This window comes from Apus apus, chromosome 3 (genome assembly GCF_020740795.1).
Source record: "Apus apus isolate bApuApu2 chromosome 3, bApuApu2.pri.cur, whole genome shotgun sequence".
NCBI classification, from domain to species: Eukaryota; Metazoa; Chordata; class Aves; order Apodiformes; family Apodidae; genus Apus; species Apus apus.
The window spans coordinates 62,268,271-62,283,759 of record NC_067284.1 but is presented as its reverse complement, the minus strand read 5'-3'; the positions used below and the strand labels follow the sequence as shown (position 1 = coordinate 62,283,759).

General features: G+C 38.0%; 1 protein-coding gene across 4 annotated transcripts in view; it reads right to left on the bottom strand.

Moving 5' to 3' along the window:
* Positions 1 to 15,489, bottom strand: part of LIN9 (lin-9 DREAM MuvB core complex component) — a 42,080-nt gene that overhangs the window by 15,076 nt on the left and 11,515 nt on the right. For 2 of the 4 annotated variants that reach the window (XM_051613676.1, XM_051613673.1), the window contains exons 4-10: positions 11,446 to 11,550; positions 9,415 to 9,548; positions 5,230 to 5,355; positions 3,466 to 3,623; positions 2,390 to 2,523; positions 1,281 to 1,400; positions 1,015 to 1,116 (exon numbers count right to left, since the gene is read on the bottom strand). In XM_051613676.1, the coding sequence (XP_051469636.1) occupies positions 1,015 to 1,116; positions 1,281 to 1,400; positions 2,390 to 2,523; positions 3,466 to 3,623; positions 5,230 to 5,355; positions 9,415 to 9,548; positions 11,446 to 11,550 (879 nt within the window). Of the gene's footprint in view, positions 1 to 1,014; positions 1,117 to 1,280; positions 1,401 to 2,389; positions 2,524 to 3,465; positions 3,624 to 5,229; positions 5,356 to 9,414; positions 9,549 to 11,445; positions 11,551 to 13,086; positions 13,124 to 15,489 lie in introns of those variants that run through there. The other 2 variants (XM_051613677.1, XM_051613674.1) reach the window with 2 other exon arrangements.

Genomic DNA, 15,489 nt, shown 5'->3' with positions numbered 1-15,489 from the left:
GGGCAGAGAAGGGCAACAACAAGGGCAAGTGTAGGGACCTGTACCTGGGAAGGAAGAACCTCATGCACCAATATAGGTTAAAAGTGGACCTGTTGGAAAGCAGTTCTGAGGAGAAGGTTCTGGGAGTGTTGGCAGATAGTAAATTATCCATGAGCCAGCAATGTGCCCTTGCCACCAAGAGGGCCAATGGAATGCTGGGGTACATAAGGAAGAGTGTGGCCAGTAGGTTGAGAGGGGTCATTCTCCCCCTCTCCTCTGCCCTGGTGAGGCCACATCTGGAATGCTGTGTCCAGTTCTGGGCTCCCCTGTTCAAGAGAGACAGGGAACTACTAGAGAAAGTCCAGCGGAGGGCAACAAGGATGACTTGGGGAGTGGAGCATCTCCCTCACGAGGCAAGGCTGAGAGAGATGGGACTCTTTAGCCTGGAGAAGAGAAGGCTGAGGGGAGACCTTATTAATGCCTATAAGTATCTAATGGTGGGTGCAAGGAGGATGGAGCCAGACTGTTTTCAAGTGGTTCCCAGTAACAGAATGAGGGGCAAGGGGCACAAGCTGGAACATAGGAAGTTCCATTTAAATATGAGAAAAAACTGTTTTACAGCGAGGGTGAGAGAACACTGGAACAGGCTGCCCAGGGAGGTTGTGGAATCTCATTCTCAAGATATTCAAGACCCACCTGGACGCAGTCCTGAGTAACGTGCTCTAGGGAATCCTGCTTTAGCAGAGGAGTTGGACTAGATGATCTCTAGAGGTCCCTTTCAACTCTGACAATTCCATGACATAAGTGGTCTGAAGAGTAGTATATTTCAAAGCTTATGAACAAGTGAGAAAATTAAGGGATGTGTGCATGGAAGGAAGCACAGATAAAAACAAATAGTTACTTTGTTTCAAAAGTTAATATGGATATTACCATAGCTGTCATAAATCATCATTAGGTCATTTAGGTACAGAATAATTAGCAGAACAAACACAAAAGGACAACACAACAAAATGAAGAGTTGCAGTTAACACTTACCACTTGTATGAGGAATTCTACTGGAAAGCCTCCTAGTGTTTCACTATCTGTGCCTGAAATTTTGTTTTTCCATGAAGACTGTCCTAATAAAGGATCACTGTCCTATAGAAGAAAGAACATTTAACAGCTTACTTGTAGAGGTATTTGATAAATTTTTTATCTTGCTGAATAACCTCAGAAAATCTCAAAAACTGCTTAAGGTAATAGCTTCAACATGTATCAGAAAATATTTCAATGATTAACATCACATGAAAAAAGTAACTTACCGTAATTGGAGACTGAAGTGAAGGTGTATAAGATAATCGGGGAGGGGTCATAAGGAACCTTGAAGGCCGCTGTTTCTGTCCAAAGGCAGCAATTGGCATGGTTTCATGAGGCTCGTTACTCTGTACAACAGAAAAAGGAAGGATATACTTTAGCTGACAGATTATTTGACACACTTGCTGAAACACATACTTTATTTCTGGATTCTGGACTAGGCATGTCCATCCACACCCCAAACCCAACAATGTTAAAATATGTTTGCTTTTGGGGTAGCAGGAGCTTTAAAATCATAGTCCATTGCAGGAGTTTTCAAAGTGTTAATAGCATTGCATCAAATAAAACCTGCAATGATATTTGAAAAAATTCTATTAGCAAGTTGCAGACAAACCATGACTGAAAAGGAGTTCAGCAGAAGCTCCAGACTGAGATCATGACAGACACTAGTTCTTAGACGAATTATGGGCCCTCAGCACTACAGAAGATACAAAAAATGTGAGGTCCTCTGAAAAGCTAGCAGCCTAAGTCAGACTGTTTGGCAGGAACAATTCGTGGAGCTCATAAATAGGTACAAGAGCCTAGGAAATAAGCCCAAATTGTTTGACCAAAGCATCATCCCCACAGGTAGCTTCATTACCAAAATAAGTTTCAAAATGAGGTTCAATCATGCCGTAATACTTGCTTGTGACTTTCAGAGGCCTTTTCAGACTTTGACAAATGACAAAGGGACAGGCTTTCTTGAACATTTTCTGCAAATACTGCAAGGATCCTACAGCGGAATTGTCTTTGGGATATTACACAGCTCATTCTATTTCTTCATATTAAACTCAGGCTATTATAACCCATAAAGGTAGGTTTAGCAAATTATTCCAGCCTGACTCATTATGGTTTTGTCAAAGAGAGTTACCCTGTTCTATAAAACCATAAACAATAGAAGCTCATTCCCCTGGAACTTCCCAAGCATTATTTATGCTTGTTTCTATTTTATGACAATACCATTTACATGTAATATTTTGAATTTTCTTCTTTTTGATTAAAGCATATAATTGTAGATGTTTACAATTATTTTAATTTTTTGTTACAACTATTTCAAGAATGTGTCATTAATACTTACAAGAACTTCATAATCTGGGACTGTGTGTGTTCCAAGACCTGCCCTGTCAAAAGTCACTCTGTATGTAGCATTAAGAGTGTCTACAGCATCTATTTGTCCAGTGAATAGCCCATCATGGACACCTCGCAAACGTGCTTAAATAAAAAAAGATAACAAACCAAACATTATAATATTCAGCCACTGTTGAGAAAAATAGACTTACTACATATTTTGCAAGTAACCCTTTATATGCATATTTTCAAGTCCACCAATTAAATGAAAGTAAACCCAGAAAAATAATTGTATGCAACAGAAATACTACCCAAATTTTGTCAAATTTATCTTTGCCAGTCAAGTATTTCCCAAATCTAATCCTTTGCTCTACACTTAGTTATAAATAAAACACTACTTAATACCCAATACCTTCTGACATATATTGCAGGCAAAAGTCAATGTCCAGACGATTTTGCATACCATTTCTCTTTGCTCACTTCCACTGATGAATGCATAGTTAGCAAAAGACACTCAAGGATAGAGCTCTAGGAGAGTGAGAAGCAGTGCATACTTGCATGCCTGCTCTTCAGCAAGAATTAAGGGCAGTGTTGCTGAAGAATGAAAAAAGCAATGAACAGAAGTGGCTTGAGTGGGAGATGCCATGCCTAGAGTTAAAAGCATTAGGATCACAAACAGACAAGATGGAGGAATTCAAGTTTTTCTAAAATTAGACAAAACTCACGGAATGTTTTTAACAGTATTCCTTCCTCAATTTTGTGTAAGTTTTTTTCAGTAAGGCAACATCATGTTTCAGTTAGGCAATGTCATGCAGCTACACTGCAATATCAATTGTGTATCTGTTTCAAAACATATTTTTATATTTACGCTAAAATAAATATACATTTTTATATTAGATTAGATTTAAAACCTTCAGACAGCTCTCAGATCTTTGTACTTAAGCACCTCTCTCTCTCCAAGATTTGTTAGATATACCATACATTAAAAAAAATTACACTTTGTGTAAAAATTACACAGCAGAAAAATAACTATATGTTTTAAAAAATCTTTGCAAAATACTTGGCTGTTTGTTTTTAAGAAATTACCTGTAACTTTTGTTCCTATTACAAGCGGTAATGGAATGTCTTCTGGAAGATCTTTGAACTGTGAAATATCTGCAACTTTGCGCTGCTGCAAAAGTCTTATTTTCTGCCGTTTCTGTTTTAACGCTGATCTCTCTTCCTCAAAGAATGCAGAGGAACACCTATGATACAATTAGGTAACACTATACTTAAATTCAGCACTGAGAATGAAAATACACATATGTGAAAACACATCAAATAAATAGGCACAGTTTACAAATCACTGACAGAAAATGAAAAAGTTTGCAGTGAAGTTTGACAAGGATTCCGTTGAAAGGATTTAGACAGTCTTACTCCCCAGAATTATCACTCCTAAAAATAACAGTGTATTTGAAAATACTGGTCAAGAATGCTAGCTGTTTGCATTAGATTAGAAAAGTACAACTTTTTAGGACTTTTTCCGCTTGTAGGAATCCACCTGGTGTCACAACAAAGCTAAAGCACGTCCCACATTCAGTCTACTCTGAGTATCAGTTCAACGCATGCAAGAATTACTTCCTGTGAGGTCCCTGGCTGCCATCACTTACTGATACATATAGCAGATCCCTTTCATGTGTGCTCACTAGCTCAATTAACTTCGTATGAAAGGGCACTAGACTAGGAACATAAAAGTGCACTTCACTGTCTCTCGCACTCTGCACAGGTGCAAGCAAAACTCAACAACATCTCTATTCTGCAGATTAATACCAAGCCCAAAGAGCGCTCTGGAGATCTTAAAAAAAGACTCCAAATAAATGTTTTTAAAATGAATTATTAGAGAAATTAAAACCAGACAGGAATGCTTATTTTAGGTTGTTAAAAAGCAAGATATCATAAAATTTGATTAACAAACATAAGCAAACTCTACATCCAGTGAAATAGTTATACTTCAGAATTCAGATAAAATAACTTCATGCCCATTTAGACTTGGGGTTACTTAGGCATGAGTCTCTCTTTTGTAAAACACTAACTATATGGCAGATTAACAAAAAACCAAAACACCACCACCCATCCTCCTCCTCAAAAACAAAACACAAGCAAAAAAAACCAAACCGACCCCAAAGATTAAAAAAAGGAAGTTGTAACAATGGTCCAAGAGACTGCTGAATAAGGCATCTCAGAGATTAGTTTCTCCCTGAGGTTTCTCTTCTGTAAGCTAAATTGTATAGGCAGTCTGTGAAAAGACTGAACTGAATCAGTGGATTTAAAGAATTTAGAGAAAAACTATACCCTTCAGGAAATTTGAATTCTTCTGCACAATGTGTAATATTTTATAGCTGACTTTTTCCTCTCTGTTTTGGGAGCCAAGCCAGAGAAAGTTAAGGATCTCTAAAATGGTTTAAAAAAGAATAAATGAGATGGAAATATGCACTTGTTTTGCCCATGACAAGCTCAGTTACAGCCAGAAAAAATCTTACTAAAAAATTTGCCTTCCATGTCAGAAAGCACTGCAGCACTGAGGATACATATCCTAATTTGGATACTCTGTTATCTGGAGTAGGAAGAGAACATTTCAAGTATAGGCTCATGAGAACTACATGAACCGAACAGTTGCATATAAGGAATAGGGTGTGTGGGGGAGCAAGATGTGTGCTCAGAGAACACCTTTTCAAGAAAAGGTTTTTCTACTCTCAGCTATTATTTTCCTTTACTATCTGCATGCGGCATGCAGAATTATTCTAGAAGTAACAGTTCCAGTAACATCAAAACTACATGTAGTTACTAGTTGAAAAGAAAAAAGAAAATTACCTCCGTGGTTTTCCCATTAACCGTCTGATTTTCCCCCACTCTACTCTTGTCAATTTTCTGGTTTTCAAATTTGGAAAAGATTCCTTCAGACATATACAGAAGTCATTATCGCCTTCAAATAGTGGTCTGTTGAAACATAATTGGTTCTCTGTTAACTACTCTTAGTAAACCATAGTCACAAGATTCCAAAAAACATCCATTACAAGAAACACATTGAAAATAAAAGTAGAGTTTAGTCATATAAACCAGACAGTTCTATTCCAATGACAAATTTAACCTGAAATAACTGAAAACAAAGACAGAAAGTTTCTGGGACTATTGTTCCCTTCAAGCCTTACTGTCAGGGATGTTTCAGCTGTTCCTCTCTGTTGTTACTAGAGGGAAACATCTGAATTCATCCTGCTTTGTAATGTATATAAAGGGACCAAATGAAACTTCAGCAAAGCCAATGCAGTGTCATGAGGATATTGCAACACAGTGAAGGAAACCATAAACATATGATGAGCTACTGAGAATAATCTACCTGGATTTGTGCAAGGTGTTTGGCACTGTCCCACATGACATCCTGGTCTCCAAACTGACAAGACATGGATTTGACAGATGGACCATTTGGTGGATAAGAGATTGGCTGGATGGCTGTACCCAGAGAGTTGTGGTCAATGGCTCGATGTCCAAATGGAGGCAGGTGATGAGTGGTGTCCCTCAGGGGTCAGTATTGGGACCAGTGCTGTTTAACATCTTAGTTGGAGACATGGACAGTGAGATTGAGTGCATCCTCAGCAAATTTGCTGACAAAACCCAGCTGTGTGGTGTGGTTGACACCATAGAGGGAAGGGATGCCATCCAGAGGGACCTTGACAGGCTGGAGATGTGGGCCAATGCCAACCTCATGAAGTTCAACAAGGCCATGTGTAGGGTCCTGTACCTGGGTTGGCACAACCCCAGGCACAAATACAAGCTGGGGGAAGAATGGCTGTAGAGCTATCCTGAGGAGAAGGACTTGGGGGTGGTACTAGATGAGAAGCTCGACCTGAGTCACCAGTGTGTGATCGCAGCCCAGAGAGCCAACTGCATCCTGGGCTGCATCAAAAGAAGTGTGGCCAGCAGGGCCAGGGAGGTGATTCTGCCCCTCTAGTCTGCTTTGGTCAGACCCCACCTGAAATACTGCATACAGTTCTGGTGCCCTCAGCACAAGAAAGATGGAGAGGGTCCAGAGAAAGGCTACCAAGATGATCAAAGGCCTGGAGCACCTCTGCTGTGAGGACAGGCTGAGAGAGTTTGGGCTGTTCAGCCTGGAGAAGAGAAAGCTCCAAGGAGACCTTGTAGCGGCCTTCCGGTACCTGAAGGGGCCTACAGGAAAGCTGGGGAGGGGCTTTTCATCAGAGAAGACCGTGATAGGACAAAGGGTAATAGTTTTAAACTGAGAGAGGAGAGATTTAGATTAGATATTAGGAAGAAATTATTCACTATAATGGTGATGAGGAACTGGAATGAGTTGCCTAGGGAGGTTTTTGATGCCCCATCCCTGGAGGTTTTTAAGGTCAGGTTGGATGAGGTTTTGTGCAACCTGATCTAGTGGTAGGGTTCCTTGCTCATGGCAGGGGGGTTGGAACTTGATGATCTTTAAGATCCCTTCCAACCTTAATGATTCTATGATTCTATAAAGGAAGGGACAATATGATACTGAGAAACAGACAGTACCTTTTTCCTAAACTCATTCAATTACAACCCAGATTCTCAAGAGGGTTCTAAAACACGGGAAATAGAGCCAACTTGTCATTCCCTACAACTATACATGTGAGACTTTTGTTATACCATACCTTGAGTCCACTACGAAGCAGATCAGTGTTATAGAAGTGACAGTTCAGAGAACTATGAACTTACAAATTTCTCTTTGATTCTGCGACCTGTCTGTATCTTTTTATCACTGCCTTTTACTTTGTAGTACTACATCCTTCTTGGGCTGAAAAGACAAGGGAGCAGCAATAGATATGCCCATCTAATGGCAGGTTAATCACTAAAGACTATATGCAATTGAAAGAGATCTAGCCTGGTGAGAACAACAAATCACTGCATCCTAGATGAAGCAACTTTTTTCCACTCTCGGCAGGGTGCAGGGGTTTAGAGGGGAATATCCCCAAACACAGAACAAAGAGGATCTTGGAAGCAACAGTGCTTTCAAATATAGAGGGTGGTGGGAGAGAGGGAAGGTGCATAGAGATAAGGAGACTCAGGCCAGAATGGACATTTTTGCAGTAGAAAGGTCTGTAGCTGTGGCATGAAGTGAAAATGAAACCACAAAGGATGATTAATGAGGGTCAGGAAACAGACAAGGAAGTGTAAAAAGGAGTTATATTTTATTCCGATTTACTGTTGCTATCATAAGATACCTGTGTAAAAAACAGCTATGATTTGTGTGGGGGTTTTTTTGCATTTTTTTGTTTGTTTGTTTTTTTGAGAAAGAGAACCTCTACTTGATTGATTTTCACTTGTTCCTAAGCAGGCAAACTGTAAACCCACAGCATCCACAGAACTGGAAGCACTGGGAAATGGTGTAAGCAAGCTACAGCTGCATCTGTTTCTGAGGGCCTGCGATCACTGTAAGTAGCTCTATATAAGTCTCTGTGTGTCAGAACTCAGTGGGATTTTACAGTAAACATTCCCCTGCGGCAGCATAGAGATAATCCAACTGTAACAGCTTCAGTAAACACAGATGGTGGTTGTAGAGATTAAAATATTTCAAAAACTTATAGTTGACATGGCATTTAAATTGATTATTTCAATTTTGGATGAGACAATTTGATTAAAATGTGTTGTACTATGAGCTGTATCTTAGCAGTTGACAGTTGGCTCTATGCTTTAAACTTCTTTAAGCTTCTCATTAAGTCTAGATCGTATCACTCAAAACAACATCAAAGTTTTTCTTTCAAGGATACATAGTTTCTTAGCAAAATGTTATAATATCTTAACATGATCGTATCTTACTAACGTTGCAAGCATACACTGACAACTATCAAAGTTTTTCAGAATAACCTGCTGAAGTAGAATTCTAGTCTACTGGTAAGATTTACAGTTCCTCAGACAATTATTTGAGAGAATAAACTAGAAGTTCTAAAAATCATAATTATAAATGTCACATATTAAAATCACCACTAGGAATAAATAGGGTTTGGGTTCTTTGCTTTTGATTTTTTTTTTTGCTTTGTGATTTGTTTTTTTTTAAATAAAGGGGGGAAGCATGGAAAGACTACTTCTTTCAAAGGAATTAAATCCTACAGATGATGAATTTCAAACTAACAAAAATGGACGTGTAATTTTTCAGCTTGTGATGAAAATATCCTAAAATGTTTTTCTGTTTCTATGACTGCCTTTGCAGTCAAGGAAAAAAATCACAGGAAAAAGAGTAACTATTTTGTTATTAATACATTCTGGAGAAGAATGCTTGTTAACTCTGAAGCTGTTCTTTAGAATGTTAAATAATAGTGTTCCATGTATTATCTAGTCTGTGTAGATTTTAAGTTTCCATTAATCAATAATGATTTTTACATTTTAGAATTTTTCTTTTTCATTATTAGGGACTAAACATAAATGGTTCTTTTAAACAATTCACACCACCTTGCTAGTGGCGATAAGAGAACATGTGCCAGACTCTGAGGCACGATTTGCAGAAATGGTCTAGAAGACAAATTAGGAGATCCAAGGATGCTAGTATCTAGACAACAGCTGAATAAGTCACAACCAGGAGCTCTATTAGTGATCACAATAAAAACAGGATGATGGGGAAGAAACACCTGAAATCAACATTTACACCTTTCAGGAAAGCAGCACCTTATGAAATAGCAGTCTCCTTCCCCTCCCCATGTCTAAAACCAACTCAAGGATTCAAAAAAATCTGTGTGTTCTGATAACTTCATGATTTAGGTGCTAAACACATTATGAATAAAATCTTGTATTTGCTAGAGGCGGAGGTGATAAAAATAAAATTATTTCAATGAAGAAAAGCTTTCCACAGAAGACTACCCAAGGAACTACCCAAGTAGGTTGCTCATTATAAAAAAAGAAAGCCCCCCTCAAACCATGAATAGTTTTTCATAACTAATTATTTAAGAATAAACTTTGGAGCTCAAGTTCAGAGAATGACTTATTTCTATACAAATAAGAGATAATTATGTAAAACAAACATACTTATCTATATTTGAATAGAACCATTCGTATATGCACCACTTGTGAGCTTTGGGAAGTTTGAGCAGGTTACGAAGCCGTAAACCAATCTTCTGTGATACTTTCTTGTCTGGTGTTGACATTGTTGAATTAAACTTCTATGTAATAAAATAAAGGAGAACAGTTAAACACAGTCTAATATTCTTCAATAATCAAATAATTAAACCAGATTTTACTGACAAAAGTTTGCACGTCAATAATTGTTACATTTTAATTGCACATACTGTTTCATGACAATTTTTTTGTTGCAGATCAATAATAATCCTTATTGCATTACATCAGCAATACAATCAAACAGATGGCAAATTTTAGCAGGATCAATACAACAAACTATATACAAAGCTCTACTAACAGAAACATTTTCCGATACTTAAACTATTGAAACAACAACAGCATGGCACTAAAGTACACACAGACTTGAAATGTTTGAGGCACCAGTGAACACTGCCTCAAGTGAGCACGTGATGTTGTGGCTCAGATGCCACAGCCACAAGCACCAACTGCCTCATTGGCACTGGTGCTTCTACTCTTGCTAACTCTTTTTCAATTGAGGATGAAGCTAGCACAGGAACATCATACAGTCAAAGCTTTGAGCAGAGTGTCTACTTTTTAGAAAACTGCAGGCATAAACAGTGTAGACATAAGCAGTCAAGTTTTAACTACACATGAAAGCTATTTTATAAATTGCAGAAAAGACAATGTTTTAGATTGCATGCATAATACATAGACCTGTGTTTAAACAAGACAGTAGAAAAATAATTCTGCAATTGTTTTCCAGGGACGGTTATCTTAACTACCAGAAAGAAAAAACTAATTCTCCAAAAGCTGTTATTTTTTTTGCAAATATTAGTTTAACTGGGTCCCCATACCATAATCAGTTGTTACCCTTTCTCAAATGCTCAAAAATATTTTGACCTTTAGTAGCAGCAATAATAGAATAAAGCACAAGGTAGGCTCCTCGCTGGCTCCTGCTGAACTTAATCACTACTTCCTCAATACAGTTCTTCTTTATCCCACTGGAACTCTAGGAAAAAAAAGCTTAGCAGGCCAGCAAAACCTGTGAGATACTGCATCCGTAGTCCCTCACAAATGTTTATTTAGCAATCACTGGTCCTCCTGAGACGGACATTTAAGTACAAACCAACTGGGCAAACATTATCTGTGCCTGTCTGCTCTTAAGAAATCATGGTAATGAACAGAGAGAAATGTCATGGTCCTAATCTCTGACAAAATGGACCCAGCAAAATGGCAACTTCCCCATGCAACACTGCACAGTGAAGTTCTGAAGACAAATAAGACCAGTATTCCAATAGTACTTTTTCAGTGTGACAAATTCAGGCTTGTAAGGTGATAGTACAGAGAAGTGATTTGGATGACAAAAGTATTGGAGAGCCAATTTTTTGAAATTAAGAGATGTTGCCCTAACACAGAAAATAAAGTCTGAGAGGAATTACAGTTGCTCTTTCATGCTACATCAAGGTGTAGACAGTCAAGCGGAGTAGAAAAACTAGCTATTTGAATTGGAGGACAATCTTTACAGGATCAAGAAGGTATAGATGGCCATGAATACACTTAGACTACAAATCTAAAACAAGTTCCTGTTAGAATACGTTAAGTTCTATAACAGTCTTTTAAACTATGTAGTCAGTGCAAGAAAGCTAGCCAGTTTTTAACTTAATTTGTGCAGACTACAGAATACGATGGTTTGTGGGAGCAAGGTGGGCAATCAGTCTGGAATCCTTTCTTGCTCTGTATGCTTATGTCCAGAATAAAAAAGAAAAGATACTCCTATAAACAAACTGAAGAACCCAGTTTGTGAGGCAGAGGAACTGTCTATTTTGAATTGTGGCTTACTCCTAGAAACAGCTTTCCTCACAAGAATACTCATAAACTGATAATGCAACTTGAAAAGCAAAAGTATTCTAATTTTCAGCTAATACAGATAGGCTTGTTCCTCTTTTTTCTAAAAATATCTGCATCCATGTAGGTAGGTACCTGTGGAACCATCGCAACCTTCTGATTTCTTTTGGGTGACCTTGTGCTTATTTGTCTGTTGTCATCTTCACAGAAGAGTCGACTCCGTTTTGAATTTCTGAAGGGCTGCATGTATCAAAATTAAGAATGAATTACAAGAAAAAAAGTCTGATTTCTCATTTCATGCATAGAATTTACAGTGAGAGAAATGTAATGCCTTTTTTCTTGCCACCTATTGGTTTCAAAGCACATGGTACACAATAAATAGGGTCTCCTAGCAGTTAAAGAGCTAAGGACTGAGATAAGAGAAGAAGGAATTTAGAATTCTATGCTTTCCAATGCTAACTATAACCCATTACTATACTGCTGGCCTAGTTCCACATAAGTATTTAGAAGCTAAGTCCCACTTGTTTCCAGAGGAGTTAGGTGTCTAAACACTTGTGTATCTAAGCCTAAAATAGTCCTTGCTTTGGCTATGGGCACATCTGTTAAATTATTCTCAATTTTGAATAAAAAAGTTTATTCAAACAGCGTACTTGTTTTGGTATATTCTCAGTAAAAACATTGACTGGATATGAAATTTTTGCAAAGATTTCTTACAAGTCTAATAAAGTAGTGTGGGTTTGTTGCTTTTTTAACTCCTTGAAAGTGCCGACACCGCAAAATGCTAAGAAGATGAAGTCTGAAGAAACTAAAGCTTGAATAAATTATGTGAAAATATCAGAAAATAATTTAGAATTTATGCTAACTAAAATTTACTTATGGATAAGATCTTATACCTCAAAGAATTAGAAGGCTGATTGAAAACAAGAAACCATATTGCAAATATGCATAGTGAAAAAAAAAACTTCTATTTAGTTATTCCTCAGCATTTTACCCTATGACAAAAACTCGAGAGCAAGCATCTTTTCTTTCCATGAAGATTTTGTGGCCCAGATACAGGAACGATCCACAACTGAAATGTGACTCCTTTTCTAGAATTCCAAGACATTGGACATTCCTTCTACTTCAGACTATTTACACAGGTGATGAGTAAGTGCAGAACAAATGCAGATTTCAACTCTTCCAGTAGAGACTGTGAAAGTGCTACAAACTGATATGGATATGAAATCTATAACACTCATAATGTGAAGAATACTGAGGACAAAGATAAGCCCTTAATAGGTGTCAGAAAGAAAATAAATCAACAAAGTGAAATAAAACTTCACTAATAAGCATTCACACTTAAGAAAGACATTTAATAAGTCTATGACTGATTAAAGCAGCTGCTTGAAAAATGACTAGTGGTAGCAAAAAAATCGGTCTGTCACACGCCATGAGAATAGCTGGAGCTTTCCCAGGGAAATGTGCCTTTCTTACTCTAAATTATATATATACTCTATAACTATTCAAGTGTATTTAGGTAACAGTAGTGCCCTGTATGTGCTGAACATCTAAGCAGATTCAGCACACAGAATGTCCATTCCTTGTAGATGTTACAAAGCAGGATAAAGATACAGACTGAACAGAGGAACCATATATTGGTAAGGTAACCAGATGATGCCCAAATCATATTAACACAGTAATTGGTTTATCATATTAACTGTTACGGAAGTTTTTTTTCTCTTCACATCTTCCAATTCACTAAACCTTAAGAACAATCTTAAATTTCAATTACAATACCTTTCTGTTCTCTTACAACACCTCTGCCGTCCTTGACAAATCATCACTCTAGAAAAGAAAGGTCAGAACTATTCTAACTTTTGAGCAAGAAAACACATCCACAATCCTGTTCCAACAATAAAAACCTCTTACATCACAGAACTCCAGGACTTCGTAATCACAACATTCTGCCACAGGATGAAGCGCCACGTTCCTACTGAATATTTGCAATATTTTAGTCTTGACATTGGAGTTGCTGGTTCCAGAACATTTTTCATCTATACAGTTCTTGATTTTCTGACACTACACCAGATGAGAAGCATGTCCCATCACAGGGACCCAAATCTAAACAAAACTTAAGGGTGCGTTCAACCTTATTCTAAGGCTATGATCCAGATCAGGAGAACTGTTTATGACCTTCAACAAGAGCTGCCAGATTCTGTTCCAAGGCACTATTCTAAATGAACAAGTGTTTAATCTCTCTGGACTGCCAGAGCCTCAAACAAGAATAAAATAACAAGTCTTGCAAAAAGGTATCATCCATGCTAGCTAAATAGGTCAAGGTGTTTTTGGAAAGATTATTCAACAAACAGTACAATGTATCTGCAAAACTTCCAGTGTTCAGGGAACTCAAACTAGTACAGAAGACTACATGACATCTCAGCAACATAAGTCACTGCTAACACATCAGACTCTCATCTGATCTTTCTCCCAGCTTTCTACAGCATAACGAGATACATTCAAAGTCCTTATTTTTAATACCTACAGCCAGAATAACTAAAGATTGACAAAGTTTTCTTACAAATGTTACGGCTAGTGACTTCAGTTCTTTAGCACATGTGATCTTCCAAGTTACCAGTAAGGTTTGTTTCTGTCACAAGATGAGAAATCCTGTGTGGAACAGCTGAAAACTGTGGCATGAACTCTGGCAGGAACCAAGGGCCGTCACAAAGTCCTGGTCACTGTCTGGAACTGCATTTTGTAGACCTTACGTTCTACAGCATAAACACATAGCAACATGTGTGCATATATACCTGAGTGAATCCCACCAAAATAAATACCTTCTCTGAGTTTCTCTCTAAAGGTAGACAATTACAGAACAAGCTACTTTTGATAGATGTTAGTCACACTCCTTAATGCACTACTGGATGCCGCTCAGATATTCTTATGTGCAGAGCAAGAAGTGCAATAAGTTTTCAAACATAACGCTTCCCTTCCCATAAACAGTTCACAAAAAATAATGATGTGAATAAAATCAGGTTGGTGTCCTGGTTGGAGCCAAGATGAAGCCAATTTTCCTTTTACTGATTTTTTTTTTTCTTCAGTGAACTCCTTTTAAGCAGTACATAAGTTTTTCAGCTAGTGGACTGATAATGCCTGGATGTTTATAGTTAGTGGTGAGAGACCAAGGACATTTTCCTCTGTTTGTTCAATCTGGTGCTTTGGATACTAGAGGAACAGAAAAGTCATATCTGCAACCCTCCCATAGGGAAGAGCAGACTAAACAGGCAGCAAAACCTGCCAGAGATACTCCATCCCATTGAATTGAGGGATCATGGAAATCAAGCCCCTTCCTTTTTCTTCTTCCCCTCTGTTCCATCCATGGCCAGCATCCAGGGAGGACTCCATTCATCCATCACTGTTGATCCCCAGGCCTGTGCATTCCTGACCCTCATAACTGTCCCCTCAGCTCCTGTCTGCTCTGCTGCTCTCTCCAGCAGCTCCAGGATATTTCAAAACTGCTCACAGCTCAGGAGATGTTGTGGGAGTTGTTGGGGATAGGGGAGGCAACAGTGTTTTGCACATTCCTGAACACATTTTTGTATAATTGTACATATTTTCTTTTATCATTAGGATTTAATTAAAGGTGTCTAGTTTAGTTTTCAATTTGGGAAGTCTCTGTCTTAATTCTCTCTCTCCTTTTCCTACCTGGGTGGGAGTTGTTGTCATTGATTTAATTTTGGTCACAATTACTGTGGCCCCAAAAGAGTACAGGTATTACAGATACAGACAAACAAGGTACTGGGTGCAGTATAGCTGGTGGCAAAACCAAAACAAAAAAAATCACATAATTCAGTAGGGTAGACAATGTTGACAATAATCGAGAAATGCTCAAATGTGATGCAAAGGGAAAGTAAACAACTATGAATATTTCAAAGAGAGGAAGGGAAACAGTCAACCCAAATGCTAGACACATGGCCTTGGAGGCTGCAGGATCATTACCTTTTATTTACCCGTCCCAAGGTTGTTCTTTAACATAAGGTCTCCTGTGAGACCTCTCAGAATACTACACAACACTGACATTCCTTTATTTTTATTAAAATCTGTCATGCAGAAGGCACCATGATGGAAGTACATTATGACATTTTTCCTTCCTTTATGCATCAGTTCTCAGCCATAATTAGAAGTGAGATAATTTGTGAG